This window comes from Natator depressus, chromosome 2 (genome assembly GCF_965152275.1).
Source record: "Natator depressus isolate rNatDep1 chromosome 2, rNatDep2.hap1, whole genome shotgun sequence".
In the NCBI taxonomy this organism is placed as follows: domain Eukaryota; kingdom Metazoa; phylum Chordata; order Testudines; family Cheloniidae; genus Natator; species Natator depressus.
Genome location: NC_134235.1, coordinates 251691895 through 251718391, shown reverse-complemented (window position 1 = coordinate 251718391; position 26497 = coordinate 251691895). Strand labels below are relative to the sequence as shown.

General features: G+C 47.3%; 1 protein-coding gene and 1 long non-coding RNA gene across 13 annotated transcripts in view; both read right to left on the bottom strand.

Moving 5' to 3' along the window:
* Window positions 1–5232: 5232 nt before the first annotated feature.
* Window positions 5233–13122, bottom strand: LOC141983328 (uncharacterized). The gene is made up of 3 exons (XR_012638350.1): window positions 12645–13122; window positions 8246–8370; window positions 5233–5243 (listed from the first exon to the last, which is right to left on the bottom strand). It is a non-coding gene; the product is annotated as an uncharacterized LOC141983328 (long non-coding RNA).
* Window positions 13123–13994: 872 nt separating this feature from the next.
* The window catches only part of XIRP1 (xin actin binding repeat containing 1), a 49950-nt gene continuing 37447 nt past the window's right edge, over window positions 13995–26497 (bottom strand). For all 12 annotated transcript variants that reach the window (XM_074946345.1, XM_074946348.1, XM_074946350.1 and 9 more), the window contains one exon: window positions 13995–25502. In XM_074946345.1, the coding sequence (XP_074802446.1) occupies window positions 17748–25502 (7755 nt within the window). In that variant the 3' untranslated portion in view covers window positions 13995–17747. The remainder of the gene's footprint in view (window positions 25503–26497) is intronic.

Genomic DNA, 26497 nt, shown 5'->3' with positions numbered 1-26497 from the left:
CTTTGGGGGCAGTGGGAATGTGGCAGGGACGCCCTGAGGTGCACTCTCTCTCTCCCAGCTTCCCAACTTAAACTCGCTTTCTCCGACCTCCCAGCAGCCCCATGTTTTGCAGGACTAGCCCGTTTTGAGCCACACAATCCCCTGTCCCAGTTCACGTAGCTCCTCTTCCCACGGGGCTGGCTGGGCTTGGCTCCCTGCTCTGCGTGTTGTAACCCAGCTCCCGGTGCACCAGGTCGCAGCACTGCTCAGGTTTGGTCTGAGAGAGGGTCGCAAGGCCAAATGTCAGTGAGTGGCACTGTGACACGACACTCACTCACATGTGGGCCTGTGAACCCCACCATCAAGGGGCGCTGGGCCAAACCTGAGCAGTGCTGCCACCCCGAGCGCCGGGGTTGCAAGGGCAAGCCCAGCCAGACCTACAGGACAGGTGTCGCAGCAGCTTCTGCTCAGGGTTGAGTGCAGGGTGAGCTTGCTCTACAACTCCCCTGGGACTTCCGATCCCCCGGGGGCAGCACCTGGGCTCCCCACCCATCCCGCTTTAGCCTCCTGCACAGTTAGGAGGGACACCTTCTTTGTCAGGCTGGCCCTTCCTCTGTTAACTTGCTGAGGGCTATGAAGCCCTGGGTTGTCATTGTCCAGTGGACTGCTTGTCCAGATCACCCCCTGCATAAAAGCTCACTGGTCCCAGCAGCAGCTTCTAGTTTTGTCTGTTTCAACCCTGACTCCACGTATGCTGGGAGTGGGGTCCGTGGGCTTTGACAGCTAGCTTCTAAAGGCTCAATCCAGAGCTCCAGGAGCTGGCAAACTCCATAGGGGGAGGGAGGCAGGTTACACCTGAAACAAATCAATGGCTATCAAAGATGTGACATTTATTGTTAAGTTGCACAGTGTGGCCCTGCTGAACGTCACAGCAGCAGCAGGGGATAGAACTTCTCTCAAGAAGCACAGGACCGCCCCCCCACGCCCCCACACTTTAGAAAAGGGAAGATCACTATTAGCAGTATATAGGACCCATTGCACAGAACGGAGTATTGAGTAGAGGGGAGCAATACATGCATATACAGGCAGGCACGCATGCACACAGGAAGAATCTTGTGGGACTCCCTCTGAGAAGGGGAGATGGGCCAGAAGGAGAGGAACTGCTAAAGGACATGCTGAGAAAGCTGCGAGACTGACAAGGGGAAACTATGGGAGGAAGGTGCTAGGAAAGCCAACGGGAGGGCAGGATGTGGAGGAGGAGGAGCGAGATCACGAGTGTTGAAGGCAGGAGGAAGTCAAGGATTATTGTTAGGTGCTATACAAACAACATGGTGAAAAGCGATGGGAAATTGTTGCTTTGCAGAGTTTGCATCTCCACTGCTGTCATTTTTATTAAGGAGAGGTAGATTCTCAAATGACAGTGCTATTCCCTTCTGGTTTCTGATTGAATCTGTTGCCCATGAAAGCTTACTAGAGTGACATCTTTGGAGCTTGAAGGCCTCTGTGAATCCACTATAACATAGAAAACAGCAGTTCAAGCTTTCTCCGTGCTGTCCTGATGTCATGCTTCAGCTCCAGCATGAAGAGGCCCTGTTCAAGGGGTGAGAAAAGGTAGGTTAGTCCTTGTGGCCAATTCTCTGTGGAGACTGCTGACAAGGATCCAGCTGTGATCATGGATTTTGTGATACGGGCACTTATCCACCAGGACCTGGGCTGTGATCTCCAACTCAGATCTCCATGCCGTTCAAAAATTATCACAGACATTCAAATTCAGTGTCAGCTAAATTATAGTACGTGCATGTGTGTGTGCTTGTGCTTTTAGCCATTAATCACATCTATATAAAACAGTCTTGGGTTTTAAAACCATCATTAAGCAAAGCCAGGTTTGCGTGGGGCTGGAGATCATGCAATACTATGGAAGATCTGGTGCTTGTACACTCTTTTCCACTATCATCAGTGCTTGCTGGAGTGCTGCTGTTGCCGCAGTATTCAAGGTATCCAGGATATCATTAAGGGGCTCAGCAACGTGGGGAATAGATGTGGACATTGGTTGAAAGTTGTCTCTCAAAGTATGCAGATGATCAGTAGTTGGTTGTCTAGTGTCGAGACCCAGTCCAAAAGGACCATCTGTGTCCACCTGAGAGTGGGAGTCTAGCTCAAATTGCTGTAACAACTCAGAGTTCCAAATTCCATGAGTATCGTCAATATCTAAAAGGTCGTCTTCCATCAGGAGAAGGGAGCTGGATTTTAATAGCAGCTGAGGGTCATTTCTCTGCCATGGACTTGTATTGTATAATTCAGAGGAATTTAAATTGGAGGAAGGTTGATCCTTCACTTGCGAATTTTGCATGTCTGAATCAGCTGGGCGTTGGATATCTGTGCCACTGATGCCAGGAAAGTTTTTGCTTGTGCTTTTTAAATGACTGGCCCCTGCAGACAACAAAAGTGTATTGGACTCTAAAAGATCTCTGTCTTCTAAAGGAAGGTCAATTTCTTTGTGTGACGCTCCTAAATGACTTAGTGTGGAAAAGGTTCCAGTCTTGATCTTTGAATCTTGATCATCCAAACCAGCCAGGGTTTCCATTTTATGTAGACATGTGTCATAATGCTTTCCTTCACTGGTCAGACTCACACTAGTGTCTGTTGCAGCCGTCGGTCCCATAGGAGGCTGTCTGCCTTCCGTGGTTGCTGGAGATTCTTCCTGAGAGTCCCTTGATGGAATCAAAGATGAGCAACTGGCATCACCCTGTTGTGCAGTTTGCACATTTAAATCAGGTTGGTCATGAAATTCAAGACTAGGTGCCTCATGTAAATGTCGAGCATTGCTCAAACTGTCTGCACCAGGAGTCAACAAAAGCACATTGGACCCTAAGACTTCAGTGCTGTCTAAATGTGGAAAACGTTCACTTCGTCCATCTCCCAAGTGGTACCCAGAAGACTGCGGTGAATCTTGTGGGGTTGCCTCTGCTCTTCTGATCTGAGTAACAGCATCTGATGCTGTTATTTTCTTGTTGGCCTTTTGCTCTGCCTGGCTTGAGGAGCTTCCAGTCTGGGAAGGTTCCTGCTGATCTCCATTGTTTGTTTGCTCTGAAAGTTTTGATGAAGGTTTTGTAAGACTTTCCTTTGGATTCCTGTCTTTATTTGAGGAATAGCCAAATAATGTCACCAAGGCAGATTGGGGCTTTGTGGGTTTCTTTTTCCCTGCAAGCTCTTTCTTTGAGGTGCTGCCTTTATTTTCGGAAGCAAAAAGCCTAGCAAAGGGATTTTTCCCAAGACTGGAAGCTTTTGTGAGTGTATCTTTCCTGGCATGACCATTTCCAGTCCCTTTGCCTTGGGGAGCACTAGCAGTTCCATGTGACTCACTTTCATGTTGGGGTTTCACATCCACAGTCCCATTTCTTGCTAGGCGAGTTTCAGGTTTGTCTGCTAATTCATTAGATCTGAAAGCTTCTAACTTTCTGCCCAGTGGTTCAGAAATATGAAGGCTGCTCTGTCCCAAAGTGTCATCTTGACCCATTGACTTGAGTTTAGTATCTTCTGAGCTGCTGGGCTTATCATGTGAGATCCCAGTAGCGCTGGCTGTATTCAGATGTGTCTCCATTGATCCTGAAATGTCCCTAGTAGATAGTTGAACATTATCTATCAAAATATCCCCTTGTGGGATATTTACTAGGGGATCATACATGTTTTGAGATTCTATTTCTGGTAAGTAGGACCCAGTTTGATCATCTGTTTTCCCTGCCTGTCCAGCTGAAGAGATGGCTCTTCCTTCTGGCTTGCTTTCCTGAGAGAGATGTCCAGAAGTATGCTCCACAAATTCATAACAGTCTTTACTCTCTGGTTGCATTATTTTCACTTTTTCAACCTCTGCCCCATTGCTTTTGAGGTCTTCTCCACATCCCTGCACATTTGCCTCATAAGTTAGTGGCATTAGGTTTCCAGAGAACTCTTGGCTGTCTGTCTTTGAATTCTCATTCACCTGCTGAGCTGTCTGGAGTAATGGCACCAAAACTCCCAGCTCTGGTGAGCCAGCCACTGTGTAAGATGTCATTGACTCACTGGGGAGGCAAGTTGTTTCATTGCCTTTGAGAGCATCATGTTCAGCTGGATGCATCTGAGCTTCAGGCTTATGCAGGGAAGAAATGTAACCCCCAGCTCCGCATTCTGGTACCATGTTTGGAATGCTGTGCGTCTCAGCTTCTCCTAGGACGTGAGAGGCCAATGGGCCACGCCCAGGATCCTGAGGATGCTGCTGGTCCTGTGTATTTGAACTCATGGATAGAGTCAGTTCAGGCAAACTAACTGTAATTTTGGGAACAGATTCAGCTCTCTCTATGCTAAGGTTTATGTCTCCTTCCTTAAACAGGGCCTCGGTGGAGGGAGTTACACTAAGCTTGTTATCCTTCGGCAGGAGTTTTGCAGTGCGGAGAGCACCAGCCTGAACAGCTGTTGTAGATATCCAATTGGTAGCTCTTAGTGCTTTTGAATGGGAGACGAAGGAACCATGGGCAGGAGGTTTCACAGGCACCAATGCTAATGGTGAGATGGCAGGAAGACTCTTACTCTCCAGTCTGGGTTTACTCTGCTGGAAACCAGCAACTTTCTCAGATACTCTGCTCCCTTGCTTTCCTTTCAGCGCTCTCGCCACCTTTCCCTCCATGAACTCCAGTTTCTTTTTACCATCTCTGAGCTCTCCTTTCCCACCCGCTGCTTTAACCCAGGGAAAACCTTGCCCTTCCTCCTTTAGAAAGGTGACCCCAGGTAACAGGCTCGGTTTCTTTTTCACAGCCCTTTCTGCTATTGATTTTCCATCATGTGTTCTGAGCATAACCCCATCGGCTCTGCTGCCTGCGGCCTGACAGGTTTCTAAGCTCAATGCAGTGTCTCGCCCCTCGCCCTTTCCAGGTTTGTCCGGGTTCCTGGCTGCCTCTGCAGAGCTTTTCTTCAAAGGCGGCCAGCTAGTTCTGAGCTGGTTTCTCGAGACAAACTCACTGCTCAGTTGCCTACTTCCATCAGGTGGCGCCAAGCTGCGACGTGAATTAAAGGATCTGGGTTGCAGTTTCTCTCTCTGCACAATTTTCTTTTCTGCCCTGTTATATCTATTCCTAGGCTCTGATCCTTGGCCTGGTGTTAGCATTGCGTGTAGCTGCTGGTCTTGTTTGCATTCAATCTTTTCTTCCTCGCTTCCTCCCCTGGCTTTGGCAAGCTGCTTATAATGGACTTTGCAGTAAAATACCCCATGGAGGGCAGTGGAGTTATGCAAGCTGTAAAACACACATCAGGACAACAGTTGAGTACTATGTGTGAGGGAAAGAATTATCATTATCATTAGTGCTAGTTGAAAAGTTTGCATCAAAATACTTTTATGATGGACATTTTTGGTTTTTGATTAAATGAAAATTTTCACTAGAAGTTTCTGGTTTCTATGGATTTTTGTGGGGGGAGTGGGGTCAAAAAACCAAACGCCTGCAAAGTGAAATATTTCTATTTGGCTATCCTGCTGCAGTGCACCATGGGAGTCGTAGTTCCATTTCCTCATGTCCCCATTCTCCTCTGTGAGTCAGGCTCTCCAGACAGACTTCATCTCCCTTGATGCACCATGAGAGGGGACTCCCATGACACAAATGTCTCACCTCTCCATGAGGGGAGACCACGGTGTATCATGAGAGATTGTAGTCTGACCAGGAAGCCCAGGTACAAAGGAGAATGGGAGCAAGAGGCATCCAAACAACAACTCCCATGAGATGCCACAGCAGCATTTTCAAATTGAAATATTTCTCTTTTCAATTTTTCACCAGAAAGCCAAATTTTTCTATGGAAAATTCTGAGGAAAACACGTGATTTTTATTCTTGTCGAATTTTCCACAGAAAAAAGCCCATTTTCCAACTAACTCTGATTCTTAATATCTATGAATCTATTGTCACTGTGTATGTGTTAAGCACTAACAATGTCAACAAGGTTCTCAAACTGGTGTCTCCAGCTCTCTTGGATGGCTGTGAGATTTCCCAGGTAGCCCACAGATCCCCATCTTGAGGTTCAAACTTGTTTGTGATCTCCCTCCCCTCTGTATACTGCTAGATCAATCCTACTGTGGCTAGGGTTGCCAGGTATCTGATTTTCGAAAGGGACCTGTGCAGTGTCCAGTCAGATGTACTGACTGCACACCAAAAGTCCAGTTACCATGGGAGAGGGGGGAGGGAGGCGCTGGGTCATCAACTCGTGCCAGCCCCTGCTCAGCCAGGGTTGCCTCTCATGGGCAGGCAGGCTCCGCATCAGGGGCTGCAGTTCCTGTCCCAGCCCTGGAGCAGAGGGAGTCAGCTTGCAGCGGCAGGGAGCAGGTGTAGAGGATTGAGGAATGAGGAGGGGGGAGAGCAGCTAGAGATGGGGGGAGGAGGAGAGAGGAATGAGCAGGGGGGCAGGGCCTGGGGAAGATGACGAGGCAGAGCATGGGCGGTGGGAGGGTCCTACTCTCCTGCTGTAGTGTCCGGTTTTCAGACATTAGAAAGTTGGCAACCCTAACCTGTGATTGACACTTACCCCGAGAGCTTAACGATACACATCAAGAGTGATGTGTGTATATTTACCTTTGGAATGACCCTGTTGCATCAAATAGCAGGTGTCATTTCAAAACGTGCCTGGGAGAGGATACCGCCTACCAAGTGTTCATTCTTCCTATCGCAACTTTTTATTATGGGAGTTAAGGCTGAGGAATCTCGGAGCCAACTCACAGTGGCTCTTCAGGTTCCTTGAAAACAAGCCCAGTTGGAGGGACTAAAATAGTGGCCTTCGAAATATCATGGCACCCTGACAACACTGGTTCAAATCCCAATTGGTTCAGCTAAGTCCTTCACCCTTCTGATGAGGGCATCCATTTTGAAGGCCTCTCGCACACAGTAAGCTGGATGGAGTTTACCAAGGGATGTGGTGCATTCTCCCTCGTTTGAAATCTTTAAATTAAGATCGGGTGTCTTTCTAAAATACATGTTCTAGCTCAACCACAGGATATGGGCTTGATGCAGGAATCACTGGGTGAAATTCAGTGGCCTGTGGAAGAGGTCAGACTAGATTATCAGAATGGCCCCTGCTGGCATTAATATCTACGAATCTAGGTCAATAAATTGAGTGGCAATCAATGTACTGTTTTCAGAGTAGCAGCCATGTTAGTCTGTATCCGCAAAAAGAAAAGGAGTACTTGTGGCACCTTAGAGACTAACAAATTTATCTGAGCATAAGCTTTCGTGAGCTACAGCTCACTTCATCTAAGGTGCCACAAGCAATGTACTGTGTGTGAAAGACATTGAAAGCTGATGCTCTGTCACCTCTTAAAGATCTCAGGACATTTTTTTGAAAGGTTTCACCTTGTTGTCCTTTCCCCTTTTTGCCATTGTTGTGCAATACACTGTGTGCTGCTTGGTTGCCAGTCTCCACTCCAGAGGTGGCTGCATGTCAAAAGTAAAATAATTCCTTTATGCTGAGTATTATTGTAACAGTGCAGAGGGTCCTCCTGTGGTAAAGCCAGCTGCAGGAGTGCGAGGGCCCAGGAAATGCCATGGTTCGCCCTTCAGTTTCCTCCTAATACTCCCATCAGGGATGAGGAGTTTGGGGAGCCTTAAAGAAGGCAGGGGGAATGTTTGCAGGGCCTAGGATCCACTGGGAACGCTGCTTCAAGCCCCATAGTTCCCACAGCCTCAGCAGGGAATAGGTGCCTCTCTGTGCTGACCTGTTGGCATGTCTCTTCTCCCTTGTAGCATGACTGCTGGGGGGGGGGCTGCGCTATCATTGCCCGCCTCGCCCCATGGCAGCTGTGGGAGTCACGCTGTCACTGGCTGCCTCGCCCCATGGCGGCTGCAGGGAGTGCTCACTATCACTGACTGCCTCGCCCCACGGCTGTGCTGTACTCAGGAGACCCGGTACGAGTCCGTGCTGCTTGAAATGTCATTAATTCTTACAGAGATGTCTGCTAAGGTGCAGCCTGAAGTCTGCGGGGAGCATGCCTGGGGGCTGCAGCTGCTTCCTGCTTGTAGCCCCAACTGCCTTCAGCAGGATTCCTGATCCACAGAACCCTAGCACCATGGGTTTGAGAAGGGCAGTCTTCAAGCTCCAGGGAAGGGGGGAGAGATTATATCACAGAAACACTGCTCCCCTTTCTGTGACCACTGCAGAGCTCTTCCCTACCAGAGTTACTGGAGGGGACTGCTGGGCCCATGCTTTGTAAACCACTTTGAGATCCCTCAGGAGTAAATGGCACCTACTCCCACTACTTACCTTAGCTTCCTCTTGCAGAGCGTGCAGCAGAAGCATGAGTGGTGTAGAAGGACCTTGTTGGCTGCCACACACTCCATAGAAGAGACAGGCTGGAGGCATGAGGAACATACCTCCTTCATCATCGACTGAAATGACAAACCCAAAGTTAAATAGCTCTGTGACCCCAACTCCTGCAATTAAACATGCAACATCATTTTGCTGATTTGGTTCCTCTTGTTGAACTTTCTCGTCATATTACAAATGATGTTAATTTTTTCTTAAGCTCTCAAATTCCTGGTTGGTCTATTCTATTCATTCTCTCAAGTATCTGGTATTGGCCACTGTCGGATGATGGACCATTGGTCTGACACAGTATGGCCATTCTTATGTTCTTAGATGTACTTTTAAGCTACAGATCTATTTTTTCTACACTGAACACAGTGACCTCTAGACACCCGCAAAGGTGCTCCCTTAAGTTATGCTGAACCCTCATATATCAGAAGGGTGTGTGCATTCTTGCAGAGAAGAGGGGTATCTATTAATTTGTTTTCCCATATAAACCAAAATGCTTTCTCTTAATTATGACTTAGGAAGGAGGCAGTGCCACTTAGCGAGCAAACTTACATTTGATCTGACTTTTGCTGGAAATGTATGTACATAATTCTGCAGAATGACATGGATAGTGGGGCACATCGTATGTGTATAAAGTGGGGTGAATGTTTTTTGGTGTGGGGCAGGGATATCTTTCCCCAGGGGACTTAATTTAAGGGCCTGCCATCTGGTGCATTTCAAAGGACAAACAATTGTTCATCAGAAGTATTTTCATGAGCATAATAGCTAAGTCATCCCTAGAGTTTGGAGGTAAAGGGGTGAATAATTGTAATCAAAGGCTACTGGAGGCAGGGAAGTCCTCTCACGCCCTGGGGAGCAATTGTTCTCTAGCAGCCTTTTCCCTAAAGTCTGGTCTAAACTACAGACCTATATTGGTATAACTACATTGCTCAGGGATGTGAAAAATCCACACCCCAAACAACACAGTTATACTGACCTAGCTCCCCATGTAGACAGCACTATGTCAGCAGGAGAGCTTCTCCCGTTGACATAGCTACCACATCTTGGGTAGTGGATTAACTACACCAATAGGAGTGCTCTCTCTGTTGGCATAGTGTCTTCATTAAAGTGCTACGGTGGCACAGCTGCATGGTGCAGCTGTGCTGATGCAGTGTTTTAAATGTAGAGGTGCCCTGAGACTTTGCTTCTGGCCTAAGAGCTGGTATTTCGAAGTGCTCTAAAATCCACACAGACTCCAGTTTTACTTTAGAAGAATTGTCAAGGAAAATAGCATTAATTAAATAGAGGGAAGATGAAAGACACTAAGTGATAAGGGTAATGTGGTAAGAGTAATGTAATCATGACTCATGCTCCTGACCCATTTCTTGAACAATGGGACTGAGTGTCATCAAAGAAAAGCAAGTAGCAGAGACTGTCCATGGCTGTATAATCAAAGGGATTGCTGGACATTAGGAGAGGTGCCCATACTAGAGAGCCCTTGTCATAAATACAAAGGGAAGGATAATCACCTTTCTGTATACAGTGCTATAAAATCCCTCCAGGCCAGAGGCATCATCCTGTTACCTGTAAAGGGTTTTTAAGCTCAGCTAACCTGGCTGAGACCTGACCCAAAGGAGCAATAAGGGGACAAGGTACTTTCAAATCTTGGTGGGGGAGAGGAAGGCTTTTGTTTGTGCTCTTTGTTTATGTGGTGGCTCTCTCTTGGGACTGAGAGAGGCCAAACAGAGATCCATCTTTTCCAACCCATCCTAATCCAAGTCTCCAATATTGCAACCAGCATAGGTAAGCCAGGCAAGGCGGATTAGTTTATCTTTTGTTTTATGTGAATTTTCCCTGTGTTAAGAGGGAGGTGTATTCCTGTTTTCTGTAACTTTAAGGTTTTGCCCAGAGGGGGATCCTCTGTGTTTTGAATCTGAATACCCTGTAAAGTATTTTCCATCCTGATTTTACAGAGATGATTTTTACCTTTCTTTTTTGTTAATAAAATCCTTCTTTTAAGAACCTGACTGATTTTTCCATTGTACCAAGATCCGGGGGTTTGGGTCTTTGATGATTTTGTAACCAATTGGTTAGGATATTATTCTCAAGCCTCCCCAGGAAAGGGGGTGTGTAGGGCTTGGGGGGATATTTTGGGGGAAGATGTCTCCAAGTGGTCTCTTTTCCTGTTCTTTGTTTAAAAAGCTTGGTGGTGGCAGCATACGGTTCAAGGACAAGGCAAAGTTTGTACCTTGGGGAAGTTTTTAACCTAAGCTGGTAAGAATAAGCTTAGGGGGTCTTTCATGCGGGTCCCCACATCTGTACCCTAGAGTTCAGAGTGGGGAAGGAACCCTGACAGCCTTCTAAGGCTTGGTCTACTCTTAAAATTTAGGTTGATATAGCTGAGGTGCTCATGGATGTGAAAAATGTAGACCCTTGAGCACTTTAGCTATGTTGACCTAACCCCCAGTGTGTAGACAGATAGGTCAATGGAAGAATGCTTCTGTCAACCTAGCTACCATTGCTCGGCAAGGTGGAGTTCCTACAGTGATGGGAAAGCCCTTGCGGTTGGTATAGTTTGTGCCTACACTACGGGGTTACAGCGGTATAGCTACAGTCCGATCGCTAGTCTGTTGTGCCTGCAGCATAGACATGGCCTTAGAACTGGCCTATGGTCAACACTGACTAACGAGATACCGGGATACTGTCCTCCGTCAACACAGCAACTTACGTTTGTCCTGAAAAATGAACACAGAAAACAAACGTCAACTTTCGACAATAATTCATCCAATCTACGTGAGCCAAGGGATCTCACCTATCAATGTCACTCCTCAAAGTGCTGTGTCTTTGTGGAAAAAGGGGTCTGAAGGAAATGTCAGAGGCTGGCATGTATCATAACTTTGTATTTCCTGGTTTTCAGAGGTTTAAGTTGAGCCACTTTCCACATTCTGAAAGGGCACAAGGCAGGCCTGGGCATCCTTTATTCTGCGCTATCAAAGTGTTTGGGCAGTTAATTCAAGTCTACAGTCTGCCGTTAGTATTTGTTGTCACCAGGTGCTCTGAGCAGGAAAGCAATTGCCCAAAGCTTTTATGGTCTTCGGCATTGCAGGTGCCTTGGCCTTTTGGCTAAGATCAAGCTTGGTATAACTTTATTATTTGATACCTCCTTTATTGGGGGATTAGATCCATTCTTTGTAGGGCACAGATTCAATGAGTAGTAAGTTGCTTCCATCTCCAGCTACTATGATTCTGTGATTATCCATCCAGTATTACTACTAGTTACTGGCCTCCCCAGTTAATCACAAATGCCCCTGGGTATGAATATGTGAGAAACAGAACCATCGCTTAGGCCCTCCCAATCCTGAATGCCCGTTGGACTTGATTGCAGTGTGAAAGGCTCCTCATGTTCAACTCTTTCCCTTGGGCTGAAGCAAATATATTTAGTTGGGCTAGAGGTGAAGGTCTGGGGGTGGGATAATGGAGTTGGGAAGTAATTTTAATAATAATTTGGGAGGTATGCAGAATGTTTCTTTAATTGAGCTTGTCTAGAGGCTTCTGATTGGGGCCATGTCCATTCTTAGTGACATGTGAAAGCTGCCTGGCTTCCTTAAGGGCTGAGTAATGAAGAACAAAGTAGAAAGACCTGAGTTTGGGGGCCAGAGCCTGATTCAAAGCCCCCTTCCTTTCCCCAAGCCTATTTCACTGATGACAAACTCCAGCCAACTCACGTTGAGGTGGTGATGCAACTTGGTAACCATTGGGAGGTTCAAATTTCAGGCAGAGGCTCCACCTCTGCCATACACTATTGTTTCCTAATGTGACAGAAGTATCCTAACAATGGTTGATGGGACATGCACTCTACATGCTGCTACAGACATTGTAGGCCTAACTAGCCGAATAAAGGGTGGCACTTCAGTCTGTTCCTCTCTCCTTTTGTTGTTTCATTGCTGTGATATTATTTAAAGGGACAGAGCCATGATTGGAAATTTTGGGTCTGCATAATAAGTGTGATACATACCCTCCTCTGCCCCAGTCTATCCACCCATCTGCTTTCACAGAATCATAGAAATGGAGGGCTGGAACCTCGGGAGGTCCTCTAGTCCAGTCCCCTGTGCTGAGGCAGGACCTAATAAACCTAGTCTATATGTGACAGGTGTTTGTCCAACCTATTCTTAAAAATCTCCAATGATGGGGGTTCCACACCCTCCTTTCGGAAACTTATTCCAGAGCTTAACTACCCTTATAGTTAAACATTTTCCCCACAATAGCCACCCTAAATCTCTCTTGCAGCAGATTAAGCTGATTACTTCTTGCCCTACTTTCAGTGGAGCACAACTGATCACCATCCTCTTTATAACACCCCTTAACATACCTGAAGACTGTGATCAGATTCCCCTCTCAGTCTTCTTTCTCAAGACTAAACATGTCCAATTTTCTTTAACCTTTCCTTATAGGTCAGGTTTTCTAAACCTTTCATCATTTTTGTTGCTGTCTTCTGGACTGTCTCCTATCTGATCACATCTTTCTTAAACGTGTGATGCCCAAAACTGGATACAATTCTCCAGCTGAGGCCTCCTTGCCTGTGGAGAGTGGGACAATTACCTCCCGTGTCTTACATATGACACTCCTGTTAATATACCTCAGAGTGTTGTTAGTCTTTTTTGTAATTGTATCACATTGTTGGCTCATATTCAATTTGTGATCCACTATAACCCCCACACCTTTTTCACAGTACTACTGCCAAGATGGTTTTGTATTTGTGCATTTTATTTTTCTTTTCTAAGTGTAGTAATTTGCACTTGTCTTTTTCAAATTTCCTCTTGCAAGTATACGTTTACAATGATCCCCGTTCTCTGCAGAGAGACGCAGCAGGGCAAATATTCTGAACCATAGGCACCGACTCCTTGGGTGCTCCGGGGCTGGAGCACCCACAGGGAAAAATTAGTAGGTGCTCTGCACCCACTGACAACCAAGCTCCTCTCCCCGCCCCACCTCATCTCACCTCTGCCTCCTCCCCTGAGCGTGCCGTGTCCCCGCTCCTCCGCATACCTCCCAGTGCTTGCCGCCACAAAACAGCTGTTTTGTAGTGTAACAAGCTCCGGGAGGGAGGGGGGAGGAGTGGGAACGTGGCACACTCAGGGGAGGAGGTGGGGGTGGGGATTTTGGGGAAGGAGTCTAATGGGGCAGAAAGGGGGTGGAGTTGGGGTGGGGACTTTGGGGAAGGGGTTGGAATGGGAGCGGGGCAGGGCAGGAGTGGAGTCAGAGCGGGGCTGGGGGCAGAGGCAGGTCGATCACCCACCGGCACCTGCAGAAGTCGGTGCCTATGTTCTGAACAATATAATGTATTGTCTCCAAAGACCCCCCGAAAGCAGTATACAACCTTGCTTGGAATTTGAGAGGAAAAACCCTCTACTGGTTTGTTGTAGGGTCTCAAATGGTGGTGAGGCAGTGAGAATGTGTTGATTTTTCAACTTGTATTTGTGTTGCAGGTATTTGCATTTGTTTTACTTTGGCTCTTTTCACACTTCAAGAGGCCACATACAGAGCTGAAATAATGCAACATCTCTCTTGTCATGATATTTCCATTCCTGGGTGATGGAAATAGCGTGAAAGGAAGACCTCTCAAATTACTTCAACCTCATAAATGGATCACTGAGGCACTGGAAAAGCCCATAAAAAACAGCAACGCAAACAATAAGATTATTATTTATTAAGTGCTGGCAGTGCAAGATATTTGGGTTTATCTGAGTTCCTGTGGAACCAGAATACACAGCCCATGCAAGCAATATGCAGTTTGCTAAAGCAGCTTTGCAGCTGTCTTTAAAATTAAATAAAATAAAGCAGATGCATAGGGAACTTGAAACAAATTAATATTGTGTCAAGGAGGAATATTTTCTACAGCAACTCCAAAAAATCAAAATAAACCCCCTTAGTCCTGTTTACAGAATTGATCCTGAACAAAACAATGCTGGAGGAGCTAAAACGCTTGGATATCTTTTTATCCCCCAAGATCAGGTATACTCAATGGATGGTGTCTTGCCTGGACCCTAGGTGCTTTTGCCCATTCCTTTATTGTTTTGTGCATCTCTGTTCTTCTGGGTTCTGGCCAGAATTGAAACTTCCCTATTGCCTCTTGTCTTTCTGACTTTGCCTCCTGGATGTTTCACCATCAACTTCAATTTAACATGGTCCAAAGCCAAATCCCTTATCTTCCCACTGTTAAAAAGAAAAGGAGTACTTGTGACACCTTAGAGACTAACCAATTTATTTGAGCATAAGCTTTCGTGAGCTACAGCTCACTTCATCGGATGCATTCAGTTAAAAATCACTCTTGGGTGTGTGTGCATTCTTTCTAAGGGGTCGAGCTGTTTCTTCTTGGCTTATACTTGTTTTTCCATTTCAAAGGGTCCTCCTATGCTCCAAGAAAGGCTCATCAAGGCTCTGGCTGGAGCCTATCAGGGCTACTACATATGTCATCTGGAAGAGTCATCCTAGAGTTATATGTGAGGTGCTCCTTCCTTCCAGAGCTTTGCCGTCTCAGACCCTGCTCCGCAAGGAGTGAGGAGTGAACTCAGATCCCCACCACATGACCATATCAGCTCACTGGATGAGCTCCTGTGTTCCTTCTTAATGTATCTTCCATGAGTTTCCAGTCTGCATCTGATTGTTTGGTCCATCCTACCTTCTGCAGGGACCAATGCCATATGTTTCAAAGGAAGGAATAAACCAGCCATAACATAGCTGACCAATGCATGCAACACCGTATATGGGAGACAAGATTTCTTCCTGGCTTCCCCACAGTTGATCAGCTTATGTCCTGAAGTATGAAGTCTGATTACCTTTCTCCTTATCTGAGTTCACCTAGTGCTAGGCAAGTATAGAATAACCCTGCCCTTTGAATCTAGCCACTTTAACTCCCTTGGGTATCTTGAGGCAGCAGGTTCCATACATTAACTACACGTGGCAGGAATAGATATTTTCTTTCATTTTTTTTTCTTCTTGTTAATCATCAGTGTAAGTGTCAGAACCCCTTCTATCTCAAAGGGGAATTGGTAGAAAGAATAACAACAACAACAACAACAATAATAATTAATAATTCCCAGCTGTTATACTGTGCTTTTCATGAGTAGATCTCAAAGTGCTTTGCAAAATAAATCAGTGTCATTAGCCCCATTTTACAGAAGGGGAAACAGAGGCACTGAGCAGCAAAGTGACTTGCCCAAGGTCACCCAACATGCCCACTCACATTGCTGGGAAAAGAATCCAGAGGGCCCTAACCACTACACCGCACTGCTGGGTTAGTTTTTTTAATAGATCCTCCATGATCTCACACAGCTTGAGAAAAATCCCCACTAACTCTTCTCCTTTCCAGAGGAAGAGCTAGATTGTGACTTTAGGCAGAGCCCAAGCAGAGGTCATCAGCTGCACTGCCCCACATGTAGCCCTGAGGGGCAGAGACACCCCGCTGAGTCACAACAGCTTTGCTTCCTCAGTGCTCTGGCGGAGAGGGAGTAATTTGCTCCTGGCCTGTACTAGCAGTGAACTGCTATACCTTGGTGTTGGCCAACGAGTAATGGGGCTGGAGCCTGCCACTCCAGAGAAGGCCTGTTAACTCAAGGTTTGAGCAGCCTGCACAGAAGGTTCTTTCATAGGTGTTGTCCCTAATCCAGCTGCAATCCGCACGCAAACCCCTCTGGCCTGAGTTTGGTGGTGCTTTACACCTGGGCTAGCTGGCTCATCTGGGATACAGGGTAAAACCCAAGTGCTGCTTACACACAGGCAGATAACCCACATATTTTGCAGTGAGGACACAGGCTAAACCACTCCAGTGCTGATAGTTCTCCAACGCCTTCCCACAATTGTGCCCAGAAAAACAGACAAGTTCACCCATAAGTCACTGGAAAAGAATCACAGAGCAGCTCAATTCACTGTAGCTCTGAAAGCCATGGGCTATGCCCCCAGAAGTCCTAGTGAGGCATGTGAGTGAGTGCAGCTTCAGTAAGGACACACTAACGGGGATGTGGCTTTGTAGTGTGACTGCTCCTGCCAGGCTTGGCTCAGAACCGGATGCCGATCACCCAAATGAACTCGACAGCGAAGAGGTGTTCTTGTTCTCTTGTATGACCAAATCACAAGGTAGCCCTAAGTAACTCCAATCAACTAATCAAACATTAGACACATTCTTTGCTCATGTTTTTATAGCTGGTCAAAATACATAGAATTTTTCTTTTAATTCTGAATTTTCAAAAGAATATGGCCGTAAAAGAGCGAAAATGTGGAGTGGATTTTTTTTGGTTGGAAATACATTTGTGTTGGAAAATTCAGTTTTTTTCTACCGGTTCTAGCTCTGTTTTCTTTTTAGCTTCCATTGATAAAGCTTGGTGGTGACACTGAAAGACTCAACTACTTCATCAGCAGAGGCATTCTACATACTTTGAACTCAATCAAACACGTGGCAAAACAAAAGAACCAGACCAGTGTATTTTCAGAGGTAATGTTTACCTTCAAAATGCAGCAATAAAAATTAAAAAAAAGGGGGAGGGGGCACAAAATATCTAATATCTTGAATTGAGAATGTACAAAACAAGTTCATAATAAAAAGAAAATTTCTTTACAAAGTTTCAAAGTGGATTTAAACATTAAACATAAGAATACATGGACAGTAAAATAAAATATTTTGTATATAATGAATAATAAATTACAGGTCTAAGAAAGAAAGAAAGGAAAGCAATAGCCATCTATTTCTTTAGTTGAACTTGATACAATCTTAACTAGAGCATCTTTCTTCATGTCCACCTTAGGGAGAATGACACTGGCAAATATTCTGGAAATCCTGATTACTACCATTTTAGGTAGTACCGAATACTTGCTATGTACTGGTTTCTGCTAAGTATCTCTCCTCCCCCCTTCTCCCCCACCCCAAAAGCAATTTGAAGATGTTCTTTCTTTTAATAGCTAAGTGAAAACTATTCCAACACACCCATGTGTGTGTGTGTGTGTGTGTGAGAGAGAGAGAGAGAGAGAGAGATGAGGTCTGCGCTGATATCAGAAAGAGATGGACAAGGTAGGATAAATGAGTCTGGTTCCAAAATACCCAGACAGGCTAGTTCTTTTGGCTGGCTCTAGTTGTCCTTTTTTCCTGCCTGTGTTCAGAGATGTCCTGGACACACCCACAAGCACTATTCAGAGGCAAAGAAACCATCTAAAACACCCATTTGTTTATTTTCTTGCTTATGCTGCTATCCAAGACTCAGATCTTCGGATGTGGGGTAACTCCTAGTCTGTCGGGTTAGTGAGGTGAAGGATGTTGTTTACCACAAGTGCTGGCCCTGAATTGTATTTGTATGCCAAACACTAGGAGAATATTCTAAAAGCATCACAAGGCTTGGCGGAGTTCCTGTATGTCACATGGTTAAATCGATGAATTCATTGTTTCTTCTTTACCTGGTTAGCATCCCCCACTATTCAAAGCCTTCTATTTCTTTGGCTTGGAGTTGCCAAAAGTGACAAAGACCACCCCTGTTTCCTGGAAGCTGCCGTTGGAGTGGAAGTCTTCACCAGGACTGTTTAGGTACCTCCGAAGGAGGGGTGAGGCGGTTATCTCATACCGGGGAGGAGAGACCACATTGCACGTGGAGGAGGTTTGGGTCTCTGATTGCTTGGTGACGGTGGTGGATGAAGTGATGATCTTGTTTCCGAACTCATCCACCTCCTCGTATTGCTCGGTCACAGTTCTGGTGGCTCCGTAAAGCTTGGATCCATCCGGACCTGTCTGCAGTTCTAATATGCTTTTCTGCCTCCTTGGATTCTGTGGGCTAGAGATGTTCAGGGGAGCTTTGTAGTCAGAAAAGCCTCCTTTGATTGCACCATGGCAGCTGCCTTTGGATGAGTTCGGTGCGCACCCATCCTTGTCACTGTTGCCACTAAGCGGATGCTCAGGGTTGCTGAGATAGTGTTGCCTAATTGAGTTTGATCCTATCTTCATCTGGATGGGCTCCTGTTCAGTCTCCAAGGGAGCTGGATTGCATCCACCGGACCCCACTGATTTGCGAGTTAATGAGTTAAAGATGTTCTGAGTGAATGTGTCCCTTTTTCCTGGCATGTCGGGATAATCTTGTAAGGGGGCATCCCAGGGGGAATATGCCATCTTGGGTGATTCGGCAGGCTTTCTGGCTGCAGACTCAATGGAGATATAAGAAGGAGACGATGGAGAATTTACTCGCTGCTCAATGATGCAGGGGACCTCTAACTCTCCTTTGGGCATCTCCGTCTTTTCGGACCCATTTGCACTTCCCACAGATGCTGCGTTCTGCATCCCTTGTGCTGCTTTCTCTTGCTTGGCTTTGCTGGAGACGATGCTGATCTTACGGATATTGTTGCTGGTTGTAGGGCTCTGGGCGTTCCCCAGAGACTCCTTGAAGAGCCCAGAGAGCCCAGCTATGTCTGATTCTGACTTTAAATTAGAAACAGAATAGAGAGCTTTCCTAATGGCCTCCTCAATGTCCAGCAACCTAGCTAACGTCTGCTCCTTCAGGTGGATGATCTCAGCACTTGCCCTCTCCAGGTCTTCAAAAGCCAGCTCCACAGAGGAGACGCTGTCAGAGTCTTCTTTCGTCGTTTGCTCGGTCTTCTCGGCCTTGTGCTGCTGTGTCACTTGGTGAGCCTTCTGATGCACCACCCATTCTGGGACGTTCTCAAAGAAGCTCTTCAGGGCTTTCACATCCACCTTAAATGTCTCCTCCTCAAACTCCTTTACTCGGGTCAGGATCTCTTGCAGCTCCTCCTGCCTTCGCAGGTTCTCAAAGATCTCCATAGCCTCCTTGACACTGCCCTTCATGATCTCCTCCTTGTGGAAAGACAGCCTCTTGAGACGTTCATCCTCCGTTTCTCTGCAGGGCTTTTCTCGCATGACCACCACTGGCTTCTGTGCAAACTGCTCCCCCTTCGCTTCAAGACTGCCCCCTTGTCTACTGTTCACCTGCTGCTGCTCCTTAAAGAGGTCCCTGGAAAGCTGATGGGAAGATGCTGAAGGCTCTTCTTGTCTTCTCTGATTTGTTTTCTGGGTGGTGCTCTGATTATCCCATGACCCATCGGTACTAGACATGCTTGCACTTTCTGTCTTAGGTGAGGCATTTAGTGCTGTGGCAGATCCTTTTCTCAGAAGGGTAGCTTGATTCTTAGGAGAGGTACTTGGCTTATTCTCACTCTTGGGGTTAGTAAGACCTATCTGATATCCATCCAGCCATTCTTGTTTTGATGTTAATGTGCAGCTGTTCTTTTGGCCAGATGAAAGTCTGTGTCCCGGAATTTCCTCAGCTGGACAGCAGTTCCTTGGAGCTGCTGCCTTCTCTTTGGTCATCACCTGTTCTGTTTCAGAGACAGCCACTCGATTTTTAAGTGGCTTTGACGTCTTGGAGTCTACTGACTCTTGCTTGCCCTGTTCTTCCTTGGTTGCCTTGTACCTTTCCTCTGCTATCTGAAGAGGTGTTTTGATGTCTTTTGGTGCTTTCTTCTCAGAGTTCTGGTTCTTTACTGTAACAGCATTGGCCACTGGTGATTGAGCGGTACAACACTTTGACTGACAGTCCTCACATCCCATTTGTGCTAAGGCATCAGAGCAACACGAGTCCTTTGCCTGATTCATAGGTGGGGTTTTTGCTCTGCTTAGCTCGCTCAGGCCTGGAGGTTTAGGAGGCAGTGGGGGTGGGACTAGCTTTGTCAACCTCCCTTTACTGTTGCTAGCAGGGCGTGAAGGTTTCTCCTGCAGGAAGCGCTCAGGTTTTGGAGGTGGAATGGGTTTCCTCCTTGGTGGGGCAGTAATTTCTGGTTTGGGGAGAATCGCTGGTTTCTCTGAAGGCCTCTGATCATTGGCATTGGTGGAGGCGGGAGTGAGGGTCTTAGGGAGAGCATTGTGCATGGGTGCAGAACATCCTAGGGCTTCATCTTTTTTGCTTGGTTGGGAAGGGGCAGCTTCTCTTGCTTGTGTCATGGGTGGACAACACTTAGTTTTCATCACAGCAACTGGGGGAGGAGGAGGAAAGTCATTATCAGACTGGGACCCTGAAGCCACTACAGCTGTCTGGTTACTAATTGATTGAGTTTCGTTTTCCTTTTTACATATGGAATATGACTGCCCTGCATTTCTGTATATCATAGCGGCTTTAAAATCCCCTTTGGAGACATTAACATTAGACTTCTCCAGCGACTGAAGAGTGGCCTTTAAGTTACCTCGAACAACATCCTCCTTCTCTACTTGTCTCTGTTCTGTTGCAGCACTTTGCAGTGCTCTGATAGCTGTCTTTACATCCCCTCTGAGCATAACATCTTGCTCTCTTTCTTCTTGCACTGATTGCTCTTTGTAATCAGACTCAATAAAAGGGTTTACATAGGGTTTCACTGGCTTGGCAGTAAACAGACCATCCTTAACGCTAACATCTGCACTAGGCACACCTTGGCTTTCCTGGCACAAATGCTGTCCTCCCTGTACTTCCTCGGAAGTACTGACCTTTTTGTGTGACTTCATGCTCTCCTGAGACGCACTTGCGTGGGACTTGGATGACTCCTGGACTCTGATGGTGGCGCTGGCTTGATGCTGCTTGGGGGGTGCACGTTCCTGTTGGCGAACAGTTGATTGCATGGTCACTGTCCCCGAAATGCTGGGTGCCTGCTGCTTAGAGGCGAGATGGATTTCCTCTGTGCTCTTGTGGAGCTTGCTCTGGACTTGGTGCTGAATGCTTTTTGCCTCAGCTGTGGCCAGCCTTAGACTCTGCATTGCGGCTTGAAGATCACTTCCAAGGGCCTCCTCCTCCATGTTTTTTGTCATCTGGCTGGTTTCCCCTGCCACTGAATGCTGGCTTCTGGCCATGTCATCTTTCTGAGCCGCCACTTTAGTGGAGGCTGCTCCCTGTGGTGCAATCTTCACTTCCTTCACATCTCTAGAGACTCTCTCCTCTCTCTCTGCCTTCTTGCTGACATTCTTAGCCTTTTTCAGTGACTTTGTGGTTGCCTGAATATCCCCACACACAATATCTTCCTTTCCCTCCCCTGTGGGCCGGCTCAGGTTTTGCCCAAGACACTGCACAGTGGAGTCTGTGTCACCTGCATGCACTGCCTTTCTTTCTAACATGTTCTCTTTGCTTACACCTTCACACATGAGCACTCTCTTAGCCCCCTTAATGCCCCCTTGTCCCACATCTTCAGTCACTTTATCTGCTGGCTCTTCCTGTTGCAAGGCATGCATATTAGCCCCTTGCACATCCTGCTGGATGAATTCTGCTGGCTCCTGGTCTGCTTGAGAGGAGATGAGGGACTCTATCTCAGACTCCCGCTGAAGGTTCTTTAGGTAGTCCAGGTCTCCCTTCTCGATGCAGCTGGTGTACAGCTGGACATTCCCCTTCTCATTGTCCTCCCGTCTGATGGTTGCCATCAACCTCTGCTCTTGCGAGGAAGCCAGCAGGTTCCCTATGGTTGACTTCACATCCCCCTTGACAACTTCCTGCTGGACGGAGTGGTGCAGGAGGGAGTAGATAGTCATCTTCACCGACCCCACCTCTGTCTCTTGCATGACTATTCCCTTTTTGATGGAGGCATCTTGGCTAAGGAGACTTTGGAGAGCCTTAGCAACGTCATCCCTCAACTCCTCTTTGCTTTTATCAGCTTCGCTTGGGTCCAGTAGCTGCAGTGGGCTGACTTTGATCTTGCCCTCCTCGTCCTCCTCCACCAGCATCCCCTGGGCCTCCACATTGGTCCTGTGCAGTAGTTGCAGCATGATCCTTTGCAAATTGCCTCCCACAATCTCTTCCTTTTGGATCTCTGGAGTAGTTTGCCTGCTGAACTGGTACTTCACCATCCTCACGCTCCCTACGTCATTGGCTTCTATGAGGATCCCGTCATGCTGGATGGCCTGGCAGGCGCAGAGGCCTTCCAAAGTCTCCCTCACTGTCCTCTCTTTCACCTCAGTTTCGGTTCTGTGTTTAGAAGAGCTGAGTTTATCCAGAGGGGTGGTTTCAAACAGCCATGTTGTGCTCTTCACATCAGCACGAGGGACCACCTCCGGGGCATTGGTGCTGGCAGACCCCTCAGGGTCTTTGAGACTATCCATGGGCTGAGTTTCAAACAGCCATGTGCAGCGCTTCACATCCCCTTTCTGGCTGTCTTCTCTCTGCACAGTGGTCATGCTGGAGCTCGCTTCAGACTCTCCCTTCAGGGAATCGATGGGCTGGTTCTCAAAAAGCCAGGTGGACGTCCTCACATTGCCCTGCTGGACATCGCTGACGCTGACCATCCTCACGTATTTCTTCTGGCTCACTGACTGAGACTCGAAAAGCTGCTTGTTGGTCTGGACATCCCCTTTCTGTACATCATCCACTGTCCTGGCCACAGACCTCTTCCCCCCAGAGAAGGAATCGAGAGGTTCCGTCTCAAACCTCCATCGGGCAGACTGGATATCCCCTTTCTTGATGTCCTCTTGGGTGACAGCCCTGATCACGAACACCTCCTCCTCCTTCTTGATCTGATCCAGAGGTTTGGTTTCGAAGAGCCACCGGGCACCTTTCAAGTCGCCTTTCATTATTTCTTCCTTCTTCAGTGAGGTGACCTCATGGTATTCCCCCTCCTTGTCCTGGATGGCATATAGGGGCTGGCTCTCAAAGAGCATGGTGCAGGACTTGATGCTGGCTTTGCTCATTGTCTCCTCCTGGATCCTCTTGATCTCCGTCTCATCCACCTTGTCATGAATCTGGTCTAGGGAGTAGGTCTCAAAAATGAACCTCTTGCCTCCGATGTCCCCCCCCTCGATATCCTTCTCTGGGGGGATTTCTTGTATGCCCTCAGTGTTGTTCTTTAAAGTATCCATGGGGAAGTTTTCAAAGAGCCAGGTGAACTTGTGCACTGATCCAGCTTCAATGTTCCCATCTGCAGGGACACCATTCTCTTTTGTGGCTGCGGCCAATTTACCCAGTACATCCAAGGGTTTGGTTTCAAAGAACTCCTTCACCCGAGACACTTCACCGGACTGTATCTCCACGTGGCTGAAGTACCTGACCATTTTCTTTGAGTCAGTCTCGCTGGAGGCATTGGTAACCAGTGGTTCAGTCTCAAACAGATGTCTGACAGTTTTGACGTCGACTCCTTGTAAGTCATCTTGGCAGTATGCTTTGCCAACCTGCAAATACTGCTCCTCCTGGCCTTTCAGGGAGTCCAGGGGCTGGGTCTCAAACATCCACGTGTACGACTTAACGTCAGCCTGTGGTACAGAGCTTTCCCCTTCCTGCTTTTTCTCCACCTTCTCATACAGGGTGTCAATTGGCTGTGTCTCAAACAGCCACCTGCAGGTCTTCACATCACCCTGCTGGGTAACCTCTCTCTTCACCGAGGAGTGCTCTTCTCCTTGGTTGGCTTGGTGATGGATGACATCAATGGGCTGGGTTTCAAAGAGCCATTTTGCTGTTCTGACATCACCAGCTATCACTTCCTGCTTTGTGATCCCTCTGATTATATCCACCTTCTTGGTGCTGTCATCAAACTGGTCCAAAGGTTTGGTTTCAAACATCCATTTGTAGTTCTTGACATCGCCGCTCATGATCTGCTCTCTGCTTACAGAGGTGACCTTGTGGAAGTTTCCGAAGCTGTCTTTGATGGCGTACAAAGGTATTGTCTCAAACAGGACCTGGTTGGCTTTGACGTTCCCAGCTGGTATCTCCTCTTCTTGTTTGGTGATGGGCTCAGCATCAGACTGCTTAATGCTGTCTAATGGGAGAGTCTCAAACAGGTTTTTGAAAGATTTAACATCCCCCTTCATCACCTCTTGTACATTAGAGGCTGAGAGGGGGTCTTCAGAGGATGCCTTTGAGATGCTGCTGAGGGGACAGGTCTCAAAGACTTGCTTTCTTTGTTTCACATCCCCCCTCTCCTCTTCCAAAAGCCCCACTCTCTTTAAGTGACCCACTTCAAAATTATCTTTTAGGGTTTCCATTGGTTGGGTTTCAAACAGCCAGAGTGTAGATTTCACGTCACCGCCGATGACTTCTTCCTTGGCTGGGCTGCTGTCTGAGACCTCTCCTTTCAGAGAATCGAGAGGCTGGGTCTCAAAAAGTAGACGCTGCTTACTGACATCTGCCCCGTCAATGAAATCCATGGAAGCCCTGAAATCCTTTTCTTCCACTGTCAATTCTTTGATCGCATCAAGTGGCTGAGTTTCAAACATCCACCTTGCTCCACTGACATTCCCCCTTCCTGCCTCTTCTAATGAAATCCCCCGGATAATTTTCACTTTGGACGTGTCCTTGTTGATGGTATCCAGTGGCTGAGTCTCAAACAACCAGCGAGCGGTCCTGACCGCATTGCTCTGTATTTCTTCTCTGCAGACGGATTTGATCTCGTGGATGTTGCCAGTTTTGTCTCTGATGGCACAGAGTGGCTCTGTCTGGAACAGCTTGATGGTTTTCTTGACATTGCCCTTTAGCTCCTGGATTTCTGATTTGAGCTGCAGGATACTTTGCTCCTCCACTGAGCTGTAGTGGCCCAGCGCTTCCAGGGAGTAGGTTTCAAAGAGTTGCTTGGCACCTTTCACGTCCCCTTTTTGAACAGGCTCCTTGAGAACTGCCTCCTGCACGTCTGTTTCATCTGAGTACATTTTGTTTAATGAGTCCAGGGGCTGGGTTTCGAACAGCCACCGGGCTGTATGCACGTCGCCTTTGGTGTGGACTGTCGTGGGCACTTTGGTCAATGCAGACAGCCTGTCTCCGTTTAACGACTGGCTTTCAAACCTCCTGGAGGTGCTTTTCACATCCCCGCTTGGGATGGGTTCCTCCTCCGCCAACGTCTTGGTCGGTTGATGCTCCCCAATAGAGTCTAGCGTCCAGTTTTCAAAGATCCAGCGCATGGACTGAACCTCCCCCGGGAGCACGGCATCCAGATTCACTGAGGCCTGGGCACTGGGATCTTCCGTGCTGAGCATTTCCGCCAGGTCCTCAGTCACAGCTTCCTCCAGGTTCTTCCTCAGCTCAGGGTGCATGTGCCTGTAGAGCCTCTTCAGCTCATTCACCTGGCGCTGCTGGTAGAACTTTGAGAAGGATCCCTTAGGGGGCGGCCGTGGGTTTGAATCCTGGCTCCCAACCAGGGAAGTAGAGGCCTGGAAGGAGTCTTGCAGGGGAGGGGGAGGTGGAGGTAAGTCCTCTTCCATTTTCTTGCCATTCACTTTAGATGACGTCTGGTTCTGAAGCTCTGCCATCTTTGGGGAAACAGTTTTAAACATCAGCATTATCTTTCCCCACTAGCCCGGTTAGTAGTGAGTACAGCAAACAAGTGAGGAAAACCCATGCACCTAGTGAATATGAATTCCATACCTTGGATTCAACGGCACACAGCACCCAAAAGCATCACGCCACAGCAAACTCTCTCCAGGCTTGGGGTTAGGGTGTTAAATCTGTTTCCACAGCCAGGCAGTTTAAATCAAGGTCTCTAATCCACACATTTCTAGCAGTTATAGTCTGGAATCTCCACGTCTAAAGTCAGCTAGAGAGCAACAAAGAGACCTGATCTGGATAGTGTTAGCAAGAGAGGATGAGCATCAGAATAATATTAATGGGGGCACGTCTGAATAGCAGGGAGCTAATGCCCTGCTTAGATCTCTCCCAGGTGTGCGGTACTGCAGTGGGTCTGGGGAATGAAGGAAGCCGGTGGACCTACCACCTCCTGGTAATCAGATGGGAGAAGACCCAGTGAGGAGGCAGAACTCAGTGACTATGATGATGAGTGAAGACCATCTATATATTTGGGTGGATGGAACGCTGCATGAAGTAGTCAGAATGATGGGTCTTAATCAGAGCTAGCCTTTCTCTATCTATGCCAAAGCCTTTTCTTATAACCTGTGCAAACCTACACCTCCAGAACGAAGAAAAACTTCACTGGATTAATGATTTCCTCTGTTATGGCTCTACCAGGTGTCCCATAGCTCCAGGTGAAACGACGATAGTTAATATGCTTGGAAAACATAATGCAGATCAGAGACCTAAGATGAGTGACGTTTAACTTGGAATGACATAGGTATTGGGCCAAGATGAGAGTTGGTGTAAGTGAGAGCCCCTCATGCCCACTTGTGATCTGTAAGGGAGAGTAACTTACACAGCATGGAGCCAGAAGAAAATGTACAAAGGTGTACAATAAGGTAGTGTGTGGTCCCTTTTAACTTCCACTGCCTTAAACCCTCCTCCTCGTTGCTTTTCC